The sequence below is a fragment of the Sceloporus occidentalis genome, unplaced genomic scaffold, assembly GCF_023333645.1.
Source record: "Sceloporus occidentalis isolate IW3139 unplaced genomic scaffold, rSceOcc1.0.p SCAF_9, whole genome shotgun sequence".
Taxonomy (NCBI): Eukaryota; Metazoa; Chordata; class Lepidosauria; order Squamata; family Phrynosomatidae; genus Sceloporus; species Sceloporus occidentalis.
The window spans coordinates 2,272,459-2,298,110 of NW_028316989.1; the positions used below are offsets into that span (position 1 = coordinate 2,272,459).

Sequence of the window (25,652 nt, forward strand, 5' to 3'; positions counted from 1 at the left end):
GGCATCCGTCTCTAGCTTTCTGCAGTAGAGCTCTGGGGTCCAGGGAAGAGGGAGAGAGGAAGGGTGGGTCTGGCCCCAGGAGAACTTGCACTGCTGAGCTCTCTGGCTGGTAAGCTTGCTCCCAAATTCCCTTTACAAAAGCAGCTTATCCCTGTGAGAGGCCCCTTTCCTGTGAATCTGGATCCAAAGCTAGTTGGTTAACCCCTTCCCTCCCCAGCTCTTCCTTGCAGTTGGTACCTTTTTGGGTGCACAAAGATTTTGCACATGGTCATGCGTCTACTTGATCAACTGCTCCAAAGGGTTGTCAGAGTGAGAAATTGAGAAGCTCATACTCATGTATCATAATCATGTAAATCATTTAACGGTTGTGCAGAAGATGGCATTTCAGCAAGCAACCAGGTAAGAAGCCATACCTGCTGAAATGTCCTCTTCTACACAACCATTAAAGGTAGGGGAGCCCTCTCCAGTTTTCACTCTGGCAATCCTACCCACTGCAGTGCAGACACAGGTATCAAGTCCATCCCGGTTCTTTGTCTGCCTGTTTTGCAGAGTCCAGTGAGCAGAAGTGGTGACAGCATTCTTATCTGGGGGTCCCTGAAACTGTTCAAGACCTTCCAGCGCTGTGGCTTGGCCACCTTTTGCTTTGCAGTAGGACTGAAGGCTTCTTGACTGACCGATAGTGAGGACGGCCTGGCGCTGGCGAGCCTGATCCATTTTCCAACTCCTTGGCCTGACTCCTGCCAGCTGTGGCCTTCCTGCCAACAGGAGAGGCAGGCATGCAATACGTGATTAGCCACAGACAGCTGGAAACAGAGCCATGGATGCCAAGTTCTCATTTCTTTCAGGGCTGGTTCAAAACAGGTTTTGGCCTGAGGCAGAATGTCCAAATGGCAACTTGTACAAACAAATGGATGGACATATACCCACATGCATGCACAACGGATGTGGAGGCGAACTGGGCAAAAGAACTTCCCAGGGGATTGCAAAGGGATTTCACAGCACCTTTGAGACTAACTGAAAGAAAGAAGTGGTTAGCATCGACTTTTGTAGACTTGAGTCTACTTCCTCAGAAGTAGATCCAGGTCTATGAAAACTCATTGTATCTGTCTGCTTCTTTCTTTCAGTCAGTCTCAATGGTGCTGCAAGATCCCTTTGCAGACTGATTTTGTAGACTAACACTTGTAATGCTATCCAACTTGCCAGGCACCCCTAAGAAAGCCTACTGCTTTTGGATGCAACAGAGGATGCTCTATCACCAGAGGAAAGATTCAACCGCCTATCTAGTTTTGTGCATGGAGTGGAAGGATGCCTTCTTAATCTTTATCTTGGGCCTCAAAATGTCTTGGCTAGACTCAGCTGCTACCCTTAGTGGAACTCCAAATCATCCCTGGTTCTTCTAACATGGTGGCACTTTGACATTTAGCTTCTTTCACGTGTCACTGAGCAGAGACAAGTCAGGTGGACCAGTGCTGTTCTTTCTTCAGCAGTTGTCAGCATTCCAGACATTTTGGACTTCAGCTCCCAGAATCCACTGGCCCTACTGGCTGGGCCTCCTGTATGTTCTAGTCCAAGGTAATCCATTGTTAGGGTTCTTGGCCCCTCTCTTGCTCTGTTGCACATTTCAGTACAAGGTGTGAAGGAACATAGACATGTACAGACTGTTTGTGCATCAGACCCATCTGTGTGATTAGCATCTTTGGTACAGATGGTTCCTCCATGCATACAATTTGTGTCCATGTAGGCAGGCAGTTGTCTCCAGCGGCAGATGCTGGGAGATGACAAAGACTTGAGAGGAGACAGCCATGTGCTATAAGGCCTGCCTTGCATCCCTTAAGCTAGCCTGCTGCTTTCAAGCAAAGTGGAGGATGCTGTTGAGGAAAGACTGCACAGGAAAGGAACCTCATTTTGTTTCTCACTCCAGGCATTGCATTTGTATTATTTTCGGTTTTCCCATTATGGTGACATACCCTCATTTGACTGCACATCCAGGGCTCTGATCCTGCCCACAGCCCTATCTGTATGGTTTGATTAGAGGTGGGAAACTTGTGACCCACCAGATGTTGCTGGACTGCAACTCCCAGCAGCACAGCCACAAGTGGGGGGATGCTGGGGTTTGATATCCAACAGCACCTGGAGGGCTTCTAGTGGGCTACCCCTGACATAAATGCTTGGTGAAGTGACTTTTCAGACTCCAAATCTCCCAGCTAAAGGTGAACCAATTATGGTTAGTTTTGCTACCCTTGTTTGCGTTCTCTCTGGATCTTCCTGCCAGATGGGAAGGTGACACTGAAGTTACCTGCAGGGAAGGTGGTCCACAGCCAGCCCCGAGACAGACACTCCTGCCATTTGATGTAGGTTTGGGAGGCCAGGTTCTTGAGCTCCACCCGATACATGAGGCAGGAGTCTTCACGGATAGTGGAACTGATGTGCTTCTGCAGCTGGTTGCAGAGGTGAATGAGATGTCTCTGTGGAAGGGAACAGGATGGGGTCAAGCATAATGGAAAGGCAGGATGAGAGGTAATAGGCATGGATGCAGCAAATGAAGACAGGAGAAGTTGCTTTGAGGAGGTGAAGCCTCAACTTATGGGAGTATTGCACCAGGAGAAATACACCCTGGGAAACTGGTATCCATCATGCAAACCTGCATCTGTTGACTAAATCTTTCTGCTTTCCACAATATGTTACAGTCCAATGAGAAGGACCTAAAATGAATTAAGTCACCATCTTGGATGCATCCATCATGTTGTCCTGGTTTAGAATATAGGAAAGATCCAGAGTTTGGAAAAGTTACTTATTAAGCTACAATCCCCAGAATCTTCCACGTAGGATGTCCAGAGACTGGATGACTCTGGTAGCTACAGACCAGGAAAAAAATTCAGTTTTACAAATTCTGGCTTCGTGTCTCTCTTAAATATAAAGGTATAAATATCATCCCATCCCAAATACGGAGCAAAGGCATTCCACTTGGCAGCCAGTGAGAGGCATGAGGGACGTCATGTCATTCTAGAGTGGTTTGCTTGCCAGCACCAAGAACTCCGTCGCTTGGGACGGCTGACTAGCTTTTAAGGTGGGTTTCAGGGGCTGGAAGAGGAGATGGAACATAGCTATGATATCATAGCTATGCCTCCAATGCAAGATCTTGGCCAATATTTTTGAAAAGATGGGAAGGCTTCAGTAGGGTGGGAATGAAATGCAACAGTTTGGCCCCAGCTTGGCCTGGCTTCTCTGTGCACATATGACCTCAGTTCCAGGAAAACAGCCAGTGCAGAAGCCCCCATGGAGTCATAAAGCGGGCAACAAGTCATTGAGCCCAATTCCCTTCTTTGCAGCATGGTTTCCTCCTTATAACATCTAACCCTCATCACCCTTTTCTTCTGGCTTCAGAACCTGAAAGCTGAAGGGTCAACAACAAGTCTCACCCCAAGGCCTCTCTTCTCTACACCAAATGCAGCCAGTTCTTTAAGCTTTTCAGTCTTCTTTCTTAAGGGGGGAATTAGTAGCTGGGGTTCCTTTATTTCTTTTTTTCTAGTTAAGATTTTGTAGCATTTTATTCTTATGTGCTATGCATGTAATGCAGTTGACTCTAGTCCATGGAGGTTTATATCTGTTTGTCTTTGCAAAGGCTAGTCTCTCTTTGCAGCAGATGAACATGGAAGTTATATTTATGCATCTCTCATTCCAGGGCATATTCTGCCAGGAAATTATGCTAGTCCCACTTTTTATATTATTAAATGAAGTGATTTATTTTATCATGTGCTTTCTTGGATCTCACTCCACTCCAGCAGTGTGTACGAAGGAGGGGATTGAACTCCATAAAGGCTCATGCTGAAATACATCAGTGAGTCTTAAAGCTCCTACTAGAGTCTTCCTTCCTTGCCTTTTCTTTTTACAGTGACTTAATAGCCATGGCTGGTCCCCTTCTCTCTAATGCAGCACTTTGGTCTTTATACCATTCGGTTGTTAATTGCAAAATGGACCTCTGATTTGTACCTTTCCTGGCCCCACAATTGTTCTGACCCAGCACTTCTTTTCTGCTTCTGTGTGCTCTGCGAGGGAGCTGGCTCCCCCATTGCAGCTGTGAGGCTGTAATTTACGCTGCCCACAAATCTGGCCCGCTTCCAGTTTTCTCCTCCGCCAGACAGTTCCAGCTAGCTTAAAATTTCGTGTACACAGCGTGATTCCATTTCCTTGGCAAAGGATCTGTACTTTTAGCTCAGGCCTGCTGGCCATCAGACCAGGGACCTACCCTCCTGCCTTGTGGCATTCCAACTTACCTGTTGTCTTGAAGGCACAGCCTTGGTACCCACAACCACATTGGCCAATGTCAGGAGGCTGTAGCACAGGTAGCAAGCCTGGAAGAGAGTGAAAGAAACTGCTCAGGACGAGAGGGATCAGAGCCTAGAGAAGTTACTTTTGGGGGAGCCACAGCTCTCAGAATAATAATAATAATAATAATAATAATAATAATAATAATAATAAATTTTATTTCTACCCCGCCCTTCCAAGAAATGATCAGAATCCCCAGCATCACTGGCTAAGACCCAGCGAGCTTCAGAAAGAAAGAAAAGGAATGTGCCAGCTCCATTAGACTACATTGGAAAGTTTTGAAAGTTACTTCTTAAAAATATAGCAATAGCAATAGCAGCTTCATTTCTATCGCCTAAGCAGTCTCTAAGTGGTTTACAACTGTAAGCTAATTGCGCCCAATAAACTGGGTACAAGCCTGAGTCAAGCCTGAGCCCTTGGCTGGTATGGTTTCTGAGTGAGGGCTGCAATATAGGCATTTAACCACTGCGCCACCGGGGCTCTTTATTATATTATTAAATATACATATTCAATACTATATTAAATATTATTAAATATTATTCCTATTAATCGTTACGGTTCTTAGCAGGTAATGAATTCATTGGCCTTCCTCCCTAAAGTGCTAAAGACATGGTGGCTTATGTTGCTCATGACTTTCCATTGTTTAAAAAAGTGAGGAGGGGGGCATTAGGACTGGTTAGAACATGAGCTGGTATAGTGTTTCGAATGCTGGACAAGGACTCTAGGAGACCAGGGTTCGACTCCTCGCTTGGCCATGAAGAACTTCTGGCTAACTGTGGGCAAGACACCCGCTCACAGCCTCAGAGGAGGGCAATAGCAAACCTCCTCGGAATAAATCTTGCTATAACAAACCCGTTATAGGTTTGCATTAGTCAGAAATGAAGGTGCGCAACAACAACAGCAGCGCATAAGAATGGCAGAAAACTTGAAAAATACCTGCAAGAAGTCAGAACTCTTTACCACCTGCACAATGACCAAATTCCACATCCCAACCCACCTGTTAAGCATTAACTCCTCGCTCAGCACTGCCTTTTCCACGTCACTGGAAAGCAGGAGGATCTGTGGGAGACCTTCCAGCTACTTTCCTGCAAGGACACCCCTTGCTGGGACCTTGTCAAGACCCAGGGAAGATCCTGTGGATGTTTGCTGCTACATGTTCAGCTACAAGAAAATCTGCTCCACTGATGCTCTCATTCCCCAATAACATGAAAATGGCCATGTTGCGGGTGGAGGAGATGTTAAAAAGGTGGACCGCAAGGGTTAGCAAAGGTAGATGTAGCCATGGAGATATAGATCTCCCACTGCAAGATCTCAGCTGTGATCTAATTCTTGCACAGTGCCAACATGAATGCATATACTTGATTTCACCATCCCCAATGTTTATCTTGTTGTTGTGTGCCTTCAAGTCATTGCCAACTTAGGGTGACCCTGCAGTGAAGCTATCATGGGGTTTCCTTGGCAAGGTTTGTTCAGAGGAGGTTTGCCATTGCTTTCCCCTGAGGCTGAGAGAGTGGGACTCACCGAGTGGGGAATCGAACCCTGGTCTCCGGAATCGTAGTCCAAAGCTCAGACCATTTTGCCATGCTGGCACCCAATGTTAGGTCATATTATATACTTTCTTCATTTTATATGCTGGAAGTGACCATTGGCCGCAACGCTGGCAAGCAAAGCTCAAAATAAATTGTTAATTTACCTAAAGTAGACAAGATGAATCAATGGTAATCTAATAAATTGTGGCTAGCCAAGTTCTCATTTATGTAATGGGTCTGCTCCAGTCGGAGTAAGGATTGGACTTAGGCCTAAGTCCTTAGATTCATTGCAGTTTAGCTCTTTCCTGCCTCTTCAGCCACCCATTCTCAACCCAATTTCTCCTGGTAACCCTTGCAGTTATTCTTTTTCCCATTTGTTTTGTTGGGAAAGGGAAGGATTTGGCACATGCCCTTTCTGCAAAGCCTTTAATATCAAATAAATCTCGACAATCAAGCCCTCAATAGAAGAAACCAACACTTCTTTATTAGAGGCCTGTGTTTGCTTAAAACTGCAGACGTCGCATGTATATAAGATATATCTTCATCCACTCATTGATCTTAACCTTGCTAGATTAATCGGTCCAGCCTCAGCTTGGAGATTTTCAGTGAGAGGGAATACCCCTCACCCCAGTAATTGGTTCCATTATATACTGTCCTTCAGCTGAAATTATCACCCGGTTTGCACTAACAGATAATACATATCCATTAAAAACCCCATGAAAAGAAGTGGCAGATAAATCAATGGGGAAAGGGAGGAGGGAGAGAGCTGCATAGAAACACGTACTATATATACTCATGTATAAGTCTAGAAATTTAGGTCAAAAAATTGACCCAAAAAACCTGAGTCAACTTATCCACTGGCCAATGTAAATACTGTATATTAACTCTTATTTAAAAGAAGGAACCATCCCCTGGTGAAACGCAGGAGTATAATCTGTCCTGGAAGGACTTACCCTCTGTATTCTCTCATCCATCCAGCTTTAAGACTAAGCACATAGTTATGTCTGCTGAAATTTTGTAAGTTCATTGACATTATTTTACTTTGCTTCATCCTTTACATCCTTTGTTACATGCCCCTAAATTTTACCCTTGACTTATCCATGGGTCATAGCAAAATCCATAATTTTGGTCCTAAAACCTGCCCTCGATTTAAACATTAGGTCAATTTACAGTCGAGTATATATGGTAGTTAGTACTAAAATGGAAACTGAGCACCAAACTTCTCATATCAGGGAACCAGAAAGGTCTTTGCCTGGCACAAAACTCCAATGCACAAGGCATGTGTGCCTCCTAGGGAAGGGAGTGTCATAGAAACAGTGCCAACACAGAAGAGGCCCTTTCCATCAGTGTTGATAGGACATGACCCTCTTCTTCAGCAGAACGAGCCCCAAATGGAACGAAAAAGGACACCTTTTGGTATATTCATGTTTCTGTTGCCAGGAACTACGGTTTAGGAAAGGCATCTTACAAAACTGGGAAACCACCAAACAATGAGCGGGTTGTCTTACAAAACTGATCTGACACCAGGTCCCTCTCCCTTTGGAATAGGTGAAAAGGTTCCTGGCCAGATAAAGTTTCAAAGGGAAAAACACCAACAACCAGAGCTTGGACAAAGGTACTTTTTGGACGAAATCTCCAAGAATCCCCCTAGAATCACAATGTGTCTGTAAAATAATAAGAAAGCAGGTAGGTTTTATTATGTCCATATTGCAGACACGGTGTGTATGTGTGAATGATTCCTAGAACGAGCGTGTGTCCCTTTTAATGCCACCTTGTGATGATGCTCTCATTGCTTAGCGAGCAGAAATTTAAACGGAGAACCTCCCAGCCAGCCTCATTAGTCATCATGCGCAATATTGCAATGTGTAGTTCACACTTATCTTTTAATGGCTGTCGTTAGTTTCAATAGGATTTTCATTTGTTTCCTTAATTTGAAATGAAAAGCCTTACAAAACGTAGCTCTTCCCGGCGTAGGCATGGCACAGAGAGGCCACCAGAGAGAGGTTCGAACACAGTTTACTGCGGAGTAAAGGGGTAAATATAATACTTAATTGAGCGTGAAACGAGCAAAGATTGCAAAGGTGATAAATGGAGCAATGCTGCGTGGCGGAGTAATTGGTGTGCTACCAGGGATAGATGTGGAAGCAAAATAGGGGTGAAATCAAATCCTTCCAGGTTACGGAGAGGGAACTGCAACCGAGATGACTAGATAATGACAAGGCGGAATGGTCTGCAATGTTGCAGAGTATCTTCTTCTACAATGGGAACTTTGTTATTTGGGGTTCAAGGCAAACAGCCCATTTGGTAGGATGTTAAAACCTATAAGGGAGGAATGGGGAAATATTCAGGAGTATAGCTACTGGGGGCATAAATTCCCAATGGGGTCAGAATTAGTATTTGGGGGACAATGCCTTCATTTTGCCCTCCTCCTCGACAGCTACACACCAACAACAATCCATTGTTGGTTTGTTGCAATGTGCACTACAAAAATATACAGGCTGAGACTCCCTTATCCATAATTCTGAAATCTGAAATATTCCAAAACATTTTTAGTGGGTGGCTGATAAAGCGACACTTTCGCTTTCTGATGGTTCAATGTACACAAGGCTTCGTTTCAAAATGATTACAAATCTTGTATGAAAATTACTTTCAGGCTATGCGTACAAGGTGTATAGGGAACATAAATGAATGTTGTGTTTAGACTTGGGTCCCATTGCCAAGATATCGCATTCGGGATATGCAACTATTCCAAAATCCGAAAAAAAATCCAAACTCCAAAACACTTCTCCTCCCAAGCAATTTGGATAAGGGAGACTCGAGCGTTCTTGTTTTATGTTTTCTTGGAGAGGAGCCCACTTTTTCAAATGCAGGGATGCATCATCCTCAAATGAATAGTAGGGGAAAGGAAAAGTAAACAATAAGGCCCCCAAATCATGCAAGGCAAGAAATTCAGCCAGCATAATTTTTATGCAAAGCTTATACACACACACACACACACACACACACGATAAGCCTTTGGCAAAGGGAGTAATTAGTGATAACACAATCTACCTGGCTTCTGTTCTTATCTTACATACACATGGGCTTTGTATAGATTAGAAATGCCACATTTCTTCTCGTACTGTATACTATTTTAGCCTTAATTTTTACTACTTCATCCATGCTTACATGTCTTGTGTGTGTGTGTCCGCTGAGGACACCATTCACACACCTGACAAAGGGAGACTTTCATCCCCGAAACATCATGTAGCAGCTTGTCCATAAATCTGGGAGTCCTTTCAGGAGCCATAAAATCCTTTGCATACGTGATTGCTGTTGTCGATTCAGCAGTCTCAGCCGCCGCAGCTGATACCATCGATGCTGTGGGGAAATCGAGGAAGGAATTACCCGGAATATGAAATACGTGTCAGAAAGTAGTGAGCAGGCAAGGAAGGAGGGGGCCGAAGCCTCTGAAGTGGGCTAAAGATCTTGTAAAGCTGGGCCAGCCCAGCCTTCCTATTCCTTCCCTTCTTTGGCATCATATGAACCGGGGAGTCCCTTTTTTCCTGGAACTTCCTCCTCTATCCAAGCAATGCCTGTGTCCCAATTCTTGCTAAATCCTTGGAAGATTTAGCCTGTGCTGACGATCCTTCCCCCAGCAAGTAATCCCACTGCCATAAGGGAAGCAGGAAGGGAAGCATGGCACACTGCCTTGCACAAGCTTAGCAGGCGAGGTCAGCAGGTAAAGGGGTTTGCAGGTAAGCCCTTTGCTGTGGGGACGCCAGTAAATTGCATTAAGCACTTGCAAGGCAAACAGCTTAAGCTCCAGACTCAAGATGTGGGAGGCAATCCCCTATTCTCCTGCCAGCCCCTAAGTGCCAGGCAAGGCTGGCATTAGTGTCTTGCCTGGCACAGCTGGCAACAAAAGTGTGCACAATGTGCTTCCATTTCTTCTCTTCTTCTTAAACATAGCCACAACTCAGATTCAGAGCTCTTTCCAGACTGGTCTAAAGAAGCATGAATTCTCATAATATCAGCCCTTGGGATGGGAAGAAATAATAAAGATGGGAGCGCCTCTGACACGACAGTCAAAATCTTACATTAGGATTTGTTGTTGTCGTGCGCCTTCAAGTCATTTCTGACTTGTGGTGACCATATCATGGAGATTTCTTGGCAAGCTTCTTCAGAGGGGGTTTGCCATTGCAATCCTGAGGCTGAGAGAGTGTGACTTTACCCAGTGGGTTGTCATGGTGGAGCCGAGATTCAAACCCTGGTCTCCAGAGTTGTAGTCCAACATTTAAACCGCTGCACCATGCTCGCTCATAGGACGCTAGGATTGCATGGCATCCATCTTTGCATGCTGAGTTGTGTTAATAGTGTTAAACAACCCTTGTGTTGGATGATGACATTGGGGAACTAGATACACAATGAAACATGCAGCTTCATGCCACAGAGTTGTGTCTGCACACACAAATGCATTGCGTGCAGCCCTCCTCTTCTGTGAGATTGGACTGAGTGTGGAATATGTGCATCAGACAAGAACGTCCTACTACTTTGGTAAGAGGATTTACAAGCGTAGAAGGCACCGCTAAAGTTTTGTCAGGTATCTTCATCCCTGCTGAGTAACTACAGACATCTGGGAAACGAAGAGGGCTGTGTGCATTAAATTCCCAGAAGGGATTATCTCCACCTGGGTGCTGGTGCATGACCTGCAGGACCTCTCTTTGCAGAAGAGGCTTCTTTGCAAAACACGACTAGTGGAAACAAAGGCCTGGCTGCTTCCTGGATTGTCACCCAAACGTCATTCACCCCAAGGCTCCCCATGACTCAGAGCATCTTTTTCGACTCCTGAAAAGGTGCATGTGTGCTTGAGCACGGACGTCTCCCCTTTTTACACCCTCCTCCAAAGCCGGAAAAGGTAGCAGGTCTGGAGCTGCCAGCTGTAAGCTGACATTGGAGCTGGCCCAAGTAGGGGAACGGAGGGCAATGGAGAAAGAGAAAGCCTCAGGCACGCGGGCAGACAGACAAGCAGACACTCATCTCCTTTGACTAACTAGGCTAGACTTGGTGGTGATGGTTGTGGTAGGGGAGGGGAATGAGATCCCAGGAGGAGAACCAAAACAGCTCTGGCAGCAAGGAGTTACGAGTATAACAGAGGCCTGTGACAAGCTACCTTTTTCAGCAACATGGCTTTTACTTTTGTTGTTGTTGATGTTAACCGCCCTTGAGTTCATCTTGACTCATGGATGAGACATCTCCAAAATTCCCAGTACTCCAGTGCTCTGCTTAGTTCCTATAAATTCATATCTGTGACCTCTTTAAATAGAGGCCATCCATCTAGCATGCGGTCTTCCTCTCTTTTTTACTTCCTTCCACCTTTCCCAGCATTATTGTCTTTTCCAATGAGTTGTGTCTTCTGATGATGCGGCCAACGTACGACAGCCTCAGTTCAATCATCCTGGCTTCTAGGGGGGTTTCAGGCATGATCTGTTCCAGGACTCATTTGTTTGTTTGTTTTTGGCTGTCCATGGGACCCTCAGCACTCTTCTCCAGCATCACATCTCCAATGAATTGATTCTCTTCCTATCTGCTTTCTTCACTGTTCAACTTTCACATCCATCCATGGTAATATCCGCCCATCCATGGCTTTTACATGGGCAAGGCCAAATATCTGTCCCCTGGCAGATTTATCAGGGCACATCCAAGATACCCCCAAGGAAACTCAAGTCTGCTTTTGTAGCTCCTGAATTATAGAAGACATTGTGCATTTTGGTTTAGATTATAATACAGGTATATCTCCCCACTGCTGACTTGGATGATGGCTTCTTCATCTTTGGAAACACTATGCTTTATATTACGTGATTTTAACAAATATATAACTTTTGGAACGGCTAATTTCTTGGTTTTGATCTTATGCTTGCGTGCAGACATCAAAAGTGACATTTGTAATATATTTATGTAATAGCTGTCTGTTAATTGCAATAATTTTAACTGATTGATTGACTTTTCAGCAACAAGGGTCTAACAAATTCTATCCTATTCATTTTTACACACACACACACACACACACACATTTCCCCATCAAAGCAGGATTTAAGTCAAATTACAAAAGTAAAGCCTGCACTGAGAACAGTCCTATTACTGATGTAATGTGTCACAGAATCACAGAGTTGGAGGAGATCCTAAGGTTGATGTTACAAAGAGCAGCCCCTGGTGATGGCATCAGCCATGATGAAGTGAGCCCCAACTATAGGTATACAAAGTAGACTATTCAATTATGTTTTTAAAAACCCCAAATCTAAGAAATGAGGCAGTGCTCTCACTTTGCGATTCCTCCCTCATGTTCTGAAAAATGGAGATAGCCCTGAGATTTTGGCACCCGTACTTCCATTTCCCATTATTGGAGTGACATATATTTCTTCTCTAGTCTGGCAGTGTTCTCAGGCTGCTTTGGTCTTAAAGAGCCAGCACACGCCAAGTTTCTTTCCATCTTCTCCTACAAAAATACTCAAGAGCTGTACAAGTTACTTTTTTGGGTTACAATTCCCAGAATCTTCCAACCGGCTTAAGCAGTATCCCCTTGACTGACAGATCCTGGGAGCTGCGGCCAGAAAAGTAACTTTTCCAAGCTCTAAGATCTGCACATTCACATATGATTTAAGAAATACTAAGCACAGTTACTGTAATTAATTCATTAACCAGCTGGGAATAAAAAAGTGGGGGGGGGGAGGATGGGGAAAGTTATTTTTAAATTGCTCACCCCAAACAACGCAATACTAGAACTCTGGAATGCAGTCTGTTCTGTTAATGCTGTTGTTGAGTAGAGAGAGAAATGCTAATAAATACGTATCTTTCCCCCCTCCTCTTCCTCCTCCTTATTTTCTAATCCTATACTTTCCCCAGTTGCCTTCCAGCCAAAAATCTCTGAGCAATTAAAAGAGGCTCTAATTAAGCATGAAAGAAAAATATAAAACCGAGGCAAATTAAAGTAATGAGTTGGATAGCTGGGCTGGGAGTGGCGAAGAGGAGATGGAGATGGAGATTTCGGTGCCATCCATCATGCCCTGAGCTCAGTTATCTGAACTCAAAGTTACAAGACGATGAAAAGCGGCCTTGTGCAAGGAATAACTAAAACACAACACACGCAGGAAGGGAGTGCATTTCCTGGATTTCAACATCTTGATAATTGTAGCTTTCTTATTAAATTTTAAATTTTAATTACATTTTTAAAAGGGAGAGCAATCCAAAGATGGATACAATCCAAATGGGAGCTGGGTGGCTCGGACTTGGGTCTTTGGGATTTTCTTGCTCCAACAGCCGTTCTTACATTGGACTACAATTGGTGGGTTTTGCCACTTGTTGTTTGTTATTGACTGCCCTCAAGTCAATCCCAACTCATGGTGACCCTCTGGATGAAACATCTCCAAGACCTCATGTCCTCCACTGCTCCGCTCAGGTCTTGTAGATGCCCACGACTTCCTTAACTGAGTCTAGCCATTTGGCATGTGGTCTTCAGTGATTTTCAGATCTGGAAAAAAAAGCCGGGAGTAAAGGCATACTCCTGGCAGAAGTTGCATGATCACACTGAAGATTTTTCAGACACGTCACGCTTATCCAGGACTTCTCCCGTGAAGATCCGGGAATGCTCCAGCAACAAACCATTCACAGGGAAGTCCTGGAAATGGTTTGCTGCTAGGGCATTCCTGGTTCTTCCTGGGACAAGTCCTGGATAAACGCATACTCCCATCAAACTCGCACAATTGTGCTGAAGATTTTCAGACGACACTGTGCTTATCCAGGACTTAACCCAAATTAAGTCCCATGAATGGTTTGTTGCTGGAGCATTCCTGGATCTTCATGGGTTAATACTGAATAAGCACAATGTCATCTGGAAATCTTCAGCGCAATGGTGCAACTTTTCTGGGAGTATGCCTTTTTCTTCCCCGATTTTCCACCATCTGATAATCTCCTCCCTCTCTTTCTACTTCCCTCCCCCTTTCCTGGAATTATTGTCTTTTCCAATAAGTCATGCCTTTTCATGATGTAGCCAAAGTATGACGGCCTCAATTTAGTCATCCAGGAGGTCTTGGAGATGTCTCATCCATAGGGTGACCATGAATTAGGACCGACTCGAGGGCAGTTAACAACAGCAACAAGACAAGCCCTAAGACAGAATGTAGCTCTGTGACGCTAACATCATCACCAATGAATATGTAATCCAAAGGTGTGTGTAACAAGACCTGTGGCTGTGAAGCTGCTAAATTTGCAACATGCCATTGTAGCTCAGCCTTGATGTGCAGGCGTGAGCACATGATAATGCTCCTTTACACTTTCCAGAAAGCTTCACTCCCTTATTTTGGTCCCTTTAAGCTGCTGGTGAGAAACCATACACAATCTGGCAAGCCTAAATGGAAAAGCTTCCCCCCTCCCAAAAAAAGGCATCCTTGGGATGCAGTTTGAATTGCTACCTTTTCACTGCTGCCGCTCCTGCGCATTTAGAAGGAGCCTGACACATAGAAATTAAGGAGCTGAAGCTTTTCATAGCGGGGAGATAAGAGGAATGGAAAGCATTACCTGTCAATTTTCTGTGTGTCAGGCTGCTGTTAAAAGGCAGCGGGAGCCGGTCCAGTTGGCAGCTCTGAATCGGATCCTAATGGCAACTCAGGAGAAGAATGAGGCTGCTGCTACTGCTGTTTATAATAATAATAATAATAAAAATAAAAATAACTTTGCTGCAATAACCCTCTATGCACTGGCACTGCCAAGTTTTAAACCAGCCCTCGCTCCTATGCCTCTATCACCAGCATCTGTAGACGTTAACTGGAAAATATGTTCTTCATATCCCTGCAAACTTCAGCAAGCAGTGGGGAAAACACACCACCACCACACCCTCCAGCTTGCTCTTGTGTTTTTAAAACAGCATCATCTTCGGAAATCAGCAGGTGAAACTTTTATCACCGTAAATATTATCCAAACATCCAGCTGCCGTGAAACGCGGATCTACAGTACTTGGCTAACGGAAGGGTTGGCAACTCAAGGGTGGGATTGCACCAAAACAATGACCACTAGGCTTGCTGGTTTTGTTGACTTGTTTTGTTTATCTCCGGGGCGAGCGGCAGTAAATAAATTAGCGAGTCATAAGGGTTCATTCTAAACCATGAAAAAGCCTTTTGTGCAAGCTGTAGTCAAAAGTAAAAGATTCGGCTAGGCTTTTTTCCAAGAACAGGGGGCAACTCTAATTAACTTTAAATCAACATTGCAATGGCTCTTACAAGAAAGAGAGCACATGCACAGATAGACAGTATGTGGGTTGGACAGCCAGTGGATTATCCTAGGCCTGTTTGTTCCATCTGCAGAAATTTCCTTGTCTCCTAGGAATGCCATCCTTCTTTCCCTTGATCCTCTGTCGCATCTCACGTTGCAAAAATCAGTTTGAAAATGTTGGCAGCAAAAACATTTTGTAGATAAGAAACTGGACACAGATGGCCAAGCCATTTCAGAGTGTGGTCACAAAGGTGCAACCAGGCAGCAAGAGGGGGAAAAGTGATCAGTGAAGCAGAAACACACACAAAACTACTCTTTTAAGCAGAGAAACACTGGAATTTATGTACCGTATTGCCCTCCTTCTGAATGAATTGGGCACAAACAACTTCTGCAACTGGATCCCAGTTTGCAAGACCTGAAGCAAGCAGAGAATAAAAGAGAAAAGTAGGAGGAAGAGAGAGAAACTGGGACTTTTTAAAAGCAGCTGTGAAAGTGGGACAGCAGAGGATTAACCACATCTGTCCTTTCCTATCCAGGGCAATTGGAGGATTATGAACATCAGAAGCAAGATGTCCAGAGAGAGATGAAAAGCAAATGCGTCCTTGTCTCAGTCTTACAATTGTAAGCCCTTTACCTAAAGATTTCTTTAGGGCTACCTCATACCTTTTAGGACTATCTCATATCTCATAAAGATTTCTTTAGGACAATTCATACCATTCGTAAGCAAGGGCAACCATCACGCCCTCCCCAAATTATGCCAGAGAAGGGTTATAAACCAGACTAGTAGAAAACTCTTTGAAATTCATGGCAACAGGCTACTTGGAGGCACATACAGGCTGCATCCACACTGTAAAATTAACACAGTTTGACATTGCTTTAATTGCCATGCCTCCATGCTATGGAATTTGGGAATATGTCATTTTGTGAGATGCTTTGCTTTCTCTGTCAGAGAGCTCCGATGCCACCAGGAACTACACATCCCGGGATCCCATAAGATGGAACCATAGCAGTTAAAGCAGTGCCAAAGTGTGTTATTTCTGCAATGCAGGATGCACCCATAGTGTTATTGCTCTTCCTCTCTTTGCAGTCAAAGTGGTGCCAAAGTGCCTTATTTGTAATGCCATTGCTGCTTCTCCTCTCTTTGTCAGAAGCAGCTGCCTTCTTTTAAAGCCAAGGGGAGTTTTTAAAAAAGAAAACCCACAAAAAGATGCTGACCCATAACTTTACAATCGCTTTCCTCCCCAGAAAACAGAAAAGGCCAGGGTCATATCAAGGGAAGGCATCTGTACAGCTAAAACCAAATTCCTCAGGGTTTTTTTTAGACAGAGGAGTCTGGGACCAAGTTCATGTTACTGCAGCCTGATAGCTCTGCCATATCACCAGATGTGTTTGTGTGTAGGTTGTGTGTGTGTTAAAGAGAGGGTAGGATGGCACCAGCCTGGGTTGCCCCAGGCTCGCCTGGTGCCTGCCAACCCTCAAGATGAAGCGCCTCATCCTCTTACTGGCAGGATTAGGATTGTGCGTTGTTGTTTTTCACGGAGCTGTGTGGCGAGGTCAGTGGAAGTGGGTCACAGGCAGGAGACTCTACACATATGTTTAGTGGCTACTGTGAATCCAGGCAGGCAAAAGGCAGTGGGACAATACTCACTAAACATACATATAAGAGGGAGAGCCTTTATAAAATCTATAAACCAGAGCCCTGGCTCTTCCCTGCCTATTTTTGCTAAATCACAACCCCCATAGCCTTAATGCAGTGGTACTCCAACAGTGGGGCATAGTGGGTTGAGCATTCGATTATGACTCTGGAGACCAGGATTCAATTCCCAGCTTGGCCATGAAACCCACTGGTTGACCTTGAGTGAGACACATATGATTTACTCTGTTGTAAAGTGCCATGTACCATGTACATCGATGTTGCTATATATGATAAACAACAACAATGCCTTAATGTGAAGAAGGAGTCACCGAAAATAACGTGTCCATCCACCCTAGTGATCTCTTCCATTTAAACACTGCGATGGGGACTGAGGATGGATATCTTTTCCTCATGTGATGAGCTACAACTACAGTATTGAAATCACCTTCACTCACAATATGTGTGTGTGCAATGTGCCTTCAAATTGCCTGTTGGCTTATGGCGACCCCACAAATTCCAAAGGTTTCTCTCAGGCAAGGATAATTTGGAAGTGGTTTTGCCAGCTCCTTCCTCCAAAACGTAGCCTACAGCACCTGGTACTAGGTGGTGGTCTCCCATCCAAGCTCTAACCAGGGCTGACCCTGCTTATAATTCTGATGCCTTTAGGGTCTTTAGGCCATTTGCTCACATAAAGGGGGTGATTTAAGAATCCATTTCCCTGGCCTGCCTTGATGCCCTTCCCTACCAATCCTAAATATATGTAAATGTGATTACTTAGTTGGCAATTTTGCATGCATGCAGGAGCATGATTATTACCACTTTGCATCTGTTCTGAGATGAATTTGGCAACATGGACCATCCTGCTTTCCAAACAGAAATGCAGATTCGGGAAGTAGAACTGGGGTAGGGTGGTAACACATAAACATACACAACACACACATACTCTTTCTGCCTATTGGCAGAGCTTTGCTGCTTTGGGCAGCTGTATGAGATGCAGAAACAAACAGGTGAAGCTTTTGTAGCCGTGGGGAAGCTGTGATAGGAAAGCCTTTCCTGGCGAATGTCTAATTCTACGGATAAGGGTCCTTTCGCACTACACAACTACAGCACTGCGTTGCACTTTAACTGCCATGGCCGCCTCCTCTAGGATCATAGGGTTTGTAATTTGGGGAGGAACTAGAACTTTCTGGTTGAGAATTGAAAATACTTCTCTCTAAACTGCAGATTCCCTGACTTCTTTGGACAGATTGCAATTGTGTAGTGTCAAAGGACCCTAAGAAATAATGTCTAGTACCTTCTCCCCCAGTGCCAGCATGCTGTAGTATTGGTTTGAGCATTGGATTATGACTCTGGAGACCAGGGTTCAATTTCTGGATCAGCCATGAAACCCACTGCATGTCCTTGGACAAGTCACACTCTCTCAGCCTCAGAGGAAGGCCATGGCAAACCTCCTCTGAACAAACCTTGCCAAGGAAACCGCTTGACAGGTTCGTCTTAGGTTTGCCGTAAGTCAGAAATGACTTGAAGGCACACAACAACAACAACAACCTTCCACTCCTATTAAACCTGCCTCCAACCAACTTGCAGCCTTACTTGTAAACACACGCTCCTTTGGGCACTCAGCCATTCTTCAGATAATATATTTGCAAGGCTAGGTGAGTCAGATTGCTAAACAGTTCGTCGGTGTTATGAAACTGGGCAGCTGGCCTAGTTAGAAGCTTTGCTTGCTTTTACTCAGATGCGGAAATTCAGGAGGACAAAAATCCCCTTTGCCTGAAAATTTAGGGCGGGGGGGACCCCTTGTATGTTTTCATCCCAAAATGGGAGTGGAGTGCTTCCATGCCCTGCTCTTTCCCCCTTCGCCAGCCTCAGCAGCTGATTCTTGCAAGGAGGAGGAGGAGGAGGAACAGCAAAGTCTGGAGAGCATCCATTGTGGAACCAGATGTTCAGGCTTGTCTTGCAGTCTGCAGGAATCATTCTCCCAGCTGTTTTTGACGCCTCCGGCTATTAGATTACAAACCAGACTTGCGCCATTTAGATTACAAACCAGACTTGCACCATTTGGAAGGCGATTTATCCAGCCACAGAGAGATCTGAGAGTGGGCAGAAAGTGTGGGGTTCTCTGCAGAGAGTGGGAAAAGCTTGGAGAAGTTACTTTTGGGGACTATAACTTTAAGCCATGCTGGGATCCTAGGAATTATTGTCTGCAAAAGTAATTCTTCCAAGCTCTCGTAGAGGCAGGCACAGAGTTCCCAGATGGGATACTGATCAAAAAACCTTCTGCCGGTATTCTGTCTTTCCCATCTTAAAGGATTCGGGGGTGGAAATCAAAAGGAGCTGTAGGAAAAGATGCAGGAGTTAGAAATTGACGAGGCTACCCCTGTATAAAATTCCATAAATTGATAATTAAATTATGGGTTGATAATTAAATCATTTTTTTTTTGGAAATGAGTCTGTAAATAACAGTCTTTTTCTCGCTGCACAATTTTAGCACTTTGACACCAGTTTAACCACCACCGCTCCATTCTGGGATTTGTAGTTTTGTGTAGTATTTAGAATTCTCCAACAAAACGTTCTACTGCGTCCCCAAACAACAAACCTAGAATTCCGCAGGACAGCAGATAAAGTGGTATCAAAGTGCTAGAATTCTGTCATCACAAAGAGATGCCAATGTAAGATGGACCTGCCTTTCTTTTCCTGGACTTCCTTCAAGAGTGCACTATTCTATGATTCTATAAGACTGGCTTTGCTATGGGCAGTTACTGAGCATCATTTCTCTTTTGGGATCCATTTTCTAGCTATAAAATGGGAATACAGGCATCACAAGTTTTGGGGAAGAACAGAGGAGACTAGAAGCAGAAAAGCATCTTTTAAGAGAGTTGCATACCCTAAAGGTACTAGATCCCATCTGATCTTGGAAGCCAAACAGAGTCTGCACTGGTTGGTTCTTGGATGGGAGACTTCCAAGGAATACCAGGGGCTGTAGGCTGCATTTCAGAGGAAGAAACTGGCCAAACCACCTCTGACTATTCCTCACCTAAGAAAACCCTATGAAATTCATGGGGTCAACATAAGTGACTTGAAGACACATACACCCAGACATTTCCTCCTAGACAAGGACTCAAAATAGCTTTCAAAAATCTGGAAACTGTAATAAAAGCATACATAGTTCTGTCTGAGTATTCCTTACGTAAGAAAACCCAGGGTAGCCAGAAGTCGACAGGGAACACGAAGGCACATATTTGCACACACATGTGGTTTCAAAAGAAGATTCATTCAATTATACATTTCACACACACATACACACACACACTTTTCCTGCCTGTCATCTCTAGCCAAACCACTTCGATAAGATTTTGAAACAATCCCGAAACCCACAAGGCCTTTTTTGCCAATGGCAAAGGTGGGATGAGCCTGCTGAGATGAACTGCAATCCCTTCTCCAAAGCATTTGCAATATTCTGGGCTGCCTCTGCTTTAGCCTTTTGTCTGCCGATAGGATTAAGAACAAAGCATAAATACTTCTTTTTCTTAAAGAGCAGCAGTGACCAAAAAGCCATGCTAAACAGAAAGGTTTTTTGACTGAAATGGCAGTGGTTGGTAAAGAGCAAGGCGGATTGTGGCTTCTGGGGGAAGAGCACATGCTCCCAAAAATTGGTAGCACCAACAAGATGTTGCTGCTCAGAGCAGTAAGCAGGTTTTCTTCCACATAGAAATGGGACAGAGAACACAGAGCTCCACCAGCTGGAGCCTGAGAACAAAGAGGTTCTTGCATTTCCTTTGGGCTGAACTGCCCCCCATCCCCAATTGCTTGCTTTCTTCTCCCGAAACATGCTTTTAAACTGAAGATCAGGCTTGGAAATAGCAATCAGGAACAAAAGAACATCAAGGGGGAAGCTACTAATCTTCCTTTCTTGCTATTTCTTTCCTCTAAATCCCATCTCTCTGGCTCCCTTCAACTGCTTCCCTGCCTACAGGTAAAAACGTACAGGTCTCCATAAAGGACTCCCCTTTAAGGAGAAGAGCGTCTTGCCAAAAATGGTAGAACACAATGAAACAAGCTATCATGGGGAAATGCCATTCATGTTAAAAAGTGTAAAATCGTCTTACAAAAACATAAGAATGACATTAAGATTAAAGCACACCGGATCCTAAAAATGATTCCCTCCAACCAATTTATCATGAAATTGCTGTCTGAATAGGAAGATATTTGCCTGCTGGTGAAAGGCTCTGATGGGTTCCCATAAAGAGACACAATCTTTCATTTAGTTTGGACTTATAAGCCATATAGGACCTTAGACAGGTTTTTAAACGTTCCAAAAAGCAAACTTTGATTTTGCCATTTTATATAAGGGACATGTTTTACTATGCCGTTGTATATAATGGGACTTGAGCATCCACGGATTTTGGTATCTACAAGGGTTACTGGAACCAAACCCCAGTGGATACTCAAGGTCTACTGTATTTTAAGTATTTTAATATGATAGTCTATTTAAAGTTTTAAAAAGTTTCTACCCCATATTGTTTTAATTGTACCTTGCTTTTGCTTTTTACTGTAAGCATCCATGGGTCTCATTATGGAAAAAAGGCAAGATATAAGTAAAATAGATCATATGCAGAAATAGACCTAGAACACTATCCTTCCACAATATTGTCACCTGAATAGTCATAAACAGCATCCTCATGTTTCATCCCCTCCACATTTACAGTATTCTTTTATTAATAAGTACAACACCAAAACTACACCGGAGACTTGAAACATTCCAAGAAATCTATTGATTTTTGCCACAGGTGCTTTTTTGGGGGGGTTATTGTTGTTCTATAGTCAGTCTACGGTGCAAATACAAATGTCGGGTGAAAGGTTGCAAGCAAAACCTATCCAGGGAAGCAGGCTTAAGTGTCCTAGAGAGACACAGCCCCTTCCCATAAAGAGAAAACTAGCTCACATGCTGCTTCTAGTAGCATTTACTCATTAACTGTAAGGATTGTGAAGGAAAACGGGGGGAAATAGCCTTTGGTTAGTTTGCCCTCATATAACAAGAGGATATCTTTAGCACTTAGGATTCACCTGAAGGCAGAAATTTTGCTGGAGAGATCCCAAGCCGCTTCATCAAAAGCAAGTGTGTATGTGTGTGTGTGTGTGAATTCAAATATCTTTTACTCATGCTGGTTGGATGAAGGTCCAGCAAAGTGACAGCCATTTGAAAATATTAAACTAATACCCAGCCTAGTGCTTCTGGCAGGAATATGTCATGCACAATATGAACCCTTGGAAGAATTCTGGGATGCATTCGCAGGGTATACAATTCAAAGGCACAGCTGTGTCAGTCTGAAATATCAGTCTGCAAAGGGATCCTGCAGTACCTTTGAGACTAACCATAAGATAGAAGTTGGTATGTAGAGAGACCTTGTAACACCTCTGAGACTGATTGAAAGAAAGACGTTGGCAGCATGAGCTTTTGTAGGCTTCAGTCTACTTCCAAATGCACCTGAAGTCTAGGAAAGCTCATGCTGCCAACGTCTTTCTTCAGATGGAAATAGACTGAAGTCACAATAATACACAAATAATAGGTATTCCAACTCCCCCCAAAAAAAACCCTCCAAAATTCAAAACATTTCTGATCCCAAGCATAAGGAAGATGCATTAACTTCCTGCTCCTTTAGAGACCTGTATTAACTTCTCTCCTCCTTTAGAGACTTTGCTTAGAGATCCTGGGTGACCCAGAATCCTCCCTCTTTCGGTGTGTGCTATTTCTCCAGGTGCTGTCGAGTCGGAGAATAAACGCAAGGATCAAGCAACCTGCTGAGTCAACTTTTTAGGTACTTTCTGCCTCCAGTCCTAAAGCCGCAGGAGCTCACAAAAATGACACACATGCCCCCCCCCCAAGTTTTGCAAATTTTGTTGAATGCAATCCAAGAAGCAACTTGCTGTCTCAGTTCTGTCTGCAAGGAAGTGAAAGGGGAACATGCAGGAACAGGACTTCTGGAAGCTCCCTTGCTTGGTGAAGGCTTTAGACCCCAGTTTGGGAGTCACCCTCTTCCCCCCCCCAAAACCCCCTGGGGCTGATTGTGAACCCACAAATCTCAATGCCTCCCTCTCACGTGTCGGGTTCCAACATGCTGCCAAAATTGCTTGCATGCTCCCCTCTTTGCCCCCCATGAAGCACTGAGCGATGCTTAAAAGAGTTGGCTCACTGCTGCCAACAAAGAAAGAGGAAGAACATCCGCTCGGCTGCAACCGAACCGCCTTGCAAACATCTGGATTTCCTCACATACAAAGTCCTGCTGCAAAAAGGATGGAGTACCCTGCTGGGTTCGGTTATTTCCTTGTGGGTTGGCAGCAAGGAAGGCAAATCTGGTGTGAAGAGGAAGGGCCTGCGAATCTGATGTCTTTGGAGTCGTGCCAATTGTCTTGTTTTTAGAAGTTGCACTTTTCTGGGGCTGCTTTCACATATGGAGTTATATGTGTACATGGTAATCCTTTGTCTGATGTATTAAATATGTGGCAAAAACCATTTGCCACTCCTCTGCACTGTAATAATGATCTGAAAAGAAGGACGTTCACCATGTTATCAGCACTAGCCAACAGGTGCCCAACAAAGCTGGCCTTTTTAAACGACAAAGAGATGAAGTCTTAAAGGTGCACAGAAATAAAGGCTTTATTGGTCCTCAGAGATGCACAAAAGCTATCTTACTGGCCCAATACCATCTATATTTCTGTGCATTCCTGGAGCTTCGTTTCTTCCCTTATTCCTTGTTATTGGCGCCTCCTCTCCTCTGGTGGACTTTTTTGTTCTTGCCCAGTTCAACCTGAAAATCTGCAGAAACAGTCCTTGTCCCCCGTTCTCTGAAAATCTGTCCCAGAATAAAGGAAAAAATGCACATGCATTTTATGGGCACATGAACTTGAATCATTTCTGCCATTTTGGGGGAAAAAGTTATATCTGGAGAGCTGTAGATAAATAGTAGCATATGCCGAAATTTGCTGTTCTGAGCGGAGACGCGGGAGCCCTTTTCTATTTTGTTTATTGCCTTCCAAAGGCTGCACTTTTTCATGAGCAGAAAGAAGAAATCAGGGCTCCTGAAACCGCCATTAGCTTCCCCAGGAGCAGCCTGGGAGAGGAGAACATCAATATCTATTAATGAAGGGGCATGTCTCCGTTATAGGTTAATTCTTTTCATTAACCACGCCGCCTTGTCGATGCATTCTTTGCCTGTAAGCTAGAGTATATATATCTGGTTGTCTGCGTCTCAGAAATTCAGAGAAAGAGGGTGATCTTAAAAGGAGAAAAACTGGACGTGAGCCAGAGAGGCTGGGATGGAAACAACTGCTTAGCCTTTTTTATGGAGTTACATAGGGAGATATTTTGCTCCAATTCCACGTTTTCCAACCTCTGAGATGGACAAACATGGGATGTGGGCAAGGTTACCATGCATCCGCCTTATCCTGGACATGTCCTCTTTTCAGAGCTAAAATTCTGTCTGGGTGGGTTTTTAAAATGCTGGGGGATTTTTGACTTGGTGGAAATAAATGAGATGGCTGACAGAAGAAGTGGGGAATGGGAGACAGAATGAAAATATGGATGTTATTTACATTCAATGAATGTTGATGCTACTAGCAAATATCACCACTGATATAGCAGATATATTAAAAGTGGGAGTTAGTTGTCAGAGCAATTGGTGGTTTGAAGCCAACAAGTCGATAACTGGCTCCTCTTTTTTGCTTTTCAAAACATGGCGACCCTAGACCTGGAACAATAAAGTTACTTTCTTGGAACTACAGTTCCCAGAATGCTTTAGCCAGCATGGTTGAAACAGGTTTGCCACCCCAATATAGACAACAATGAACTAAAAGAGCAGAGCTTAAAGATGTGACTTTGGGGGACTACAACTTCCAGAATCCCCCAAGGCAGTTTACAAATTAGCAGTTTAGCATACAATACAGATAAAACTTACAAACTGGGAGACCTTTTATAGAGTATTTAAAGCAAACAAGGGGGTTGTCAGTACTACGAGATTTGACTGCTGTTAAATAGGGTTGACTAAAAAAATAATCTAATTTATGTATATGATATAGAGGTAAAGCATAGGTAAGAATCAAGTTTGACTAGCAAGAAAGTGGAAGGAAGACTCAGAGTATAGATATAGATACGTTATAAGTCACAATCGGGGAGAAGCGGGAAGCATTTTTAAGAGAGAAAAGAGTGGGAGATGGGGAGGGATGATGTTGTAAATTAAAATTGTGCATATATTGCATGCTATATTCCGAGTTCTCCCTTCCGCTATTAACTGTGTTGTGTGTTTTTTCCCTTCTGTGTCAAAAGCTGTCACTCCAGAAAGGATGTTCTTGGCACAATTGGATTAAACCCTGAAGTGGTTTCGAGGTGATCCTCTTACTTTGGCTCCTTGCTTGTCTACAAAGCCAGAAGGACACTCTGTAGGGCAAACCAAGTCCACGGCCAGAGAATATGAGGCCGATTCCAATTTCTCCCATGCCATATTGTATGTACTAACTTTACAAAAAAGCATCTCCAAAAGATCTGGATTATACTCAGATGCTTAAGCCATACATTAGCTAAGGAGCAGCCACAGCTGTATTTACCTGGAACCTTTCCATTATCTTTCAAAAGCACTCCTCAAGTTTGGGATCTAATTAATTAATCAATTAATTAACATACAGCCTTTTCCCCAGCCCAGGGCTCAAGGTAGCTTACATGCTTACATGCTGAAACAAAGTGTTGTTGTTGTGCATCTTCAAGTTGTTATCAACTTAGGGCAACCCTAAGGTGGACCCGATCATGGTATTTTCTGGGGCTGAGAGTATGTGACTTAGCCAGGTTCACCCAATAATGTGCTCTTTATTTCTATTCCCCAAATTCGTTCCACCCTTTCCTTCTTCTGTTTCTCCACCTCCATTAT

General features: G+C 43.9%; 1 protein-coding gene across 2 annotated transcripts in view; it reads right to left on the bottom strand.

The window, feature by feature from the left end:
• Positions 1-25,652, bottom strand: part of FAM178B (family with sequence similarity 178 member B) — a 120,135-nt gene that overhangs the window by 1,779 nt on the left and 92,704 nt on the right. The window contains exons 15-16 of one of the 2 annotated variants that reach the window (XM_089537701.1): positions 4,275-4,352; positions 2,297-2,465 (exon numbers count right to left, since the gene is read on the bottom strand). In XM_089537701.1, coding sequence (XP_089393827.1) covers positions 2,297-2,465; positions 4,275-4,352 — 247 coding nt within the window. Of the gene's footprint in view, positions 1-2,296; positions 2,466-4,274; positions 4,353-13,272; positions 13,363-25,652 lie in introns of those variants that run through there. The other variant, XM_089537702.1, reaches the window with a different exon arrangement.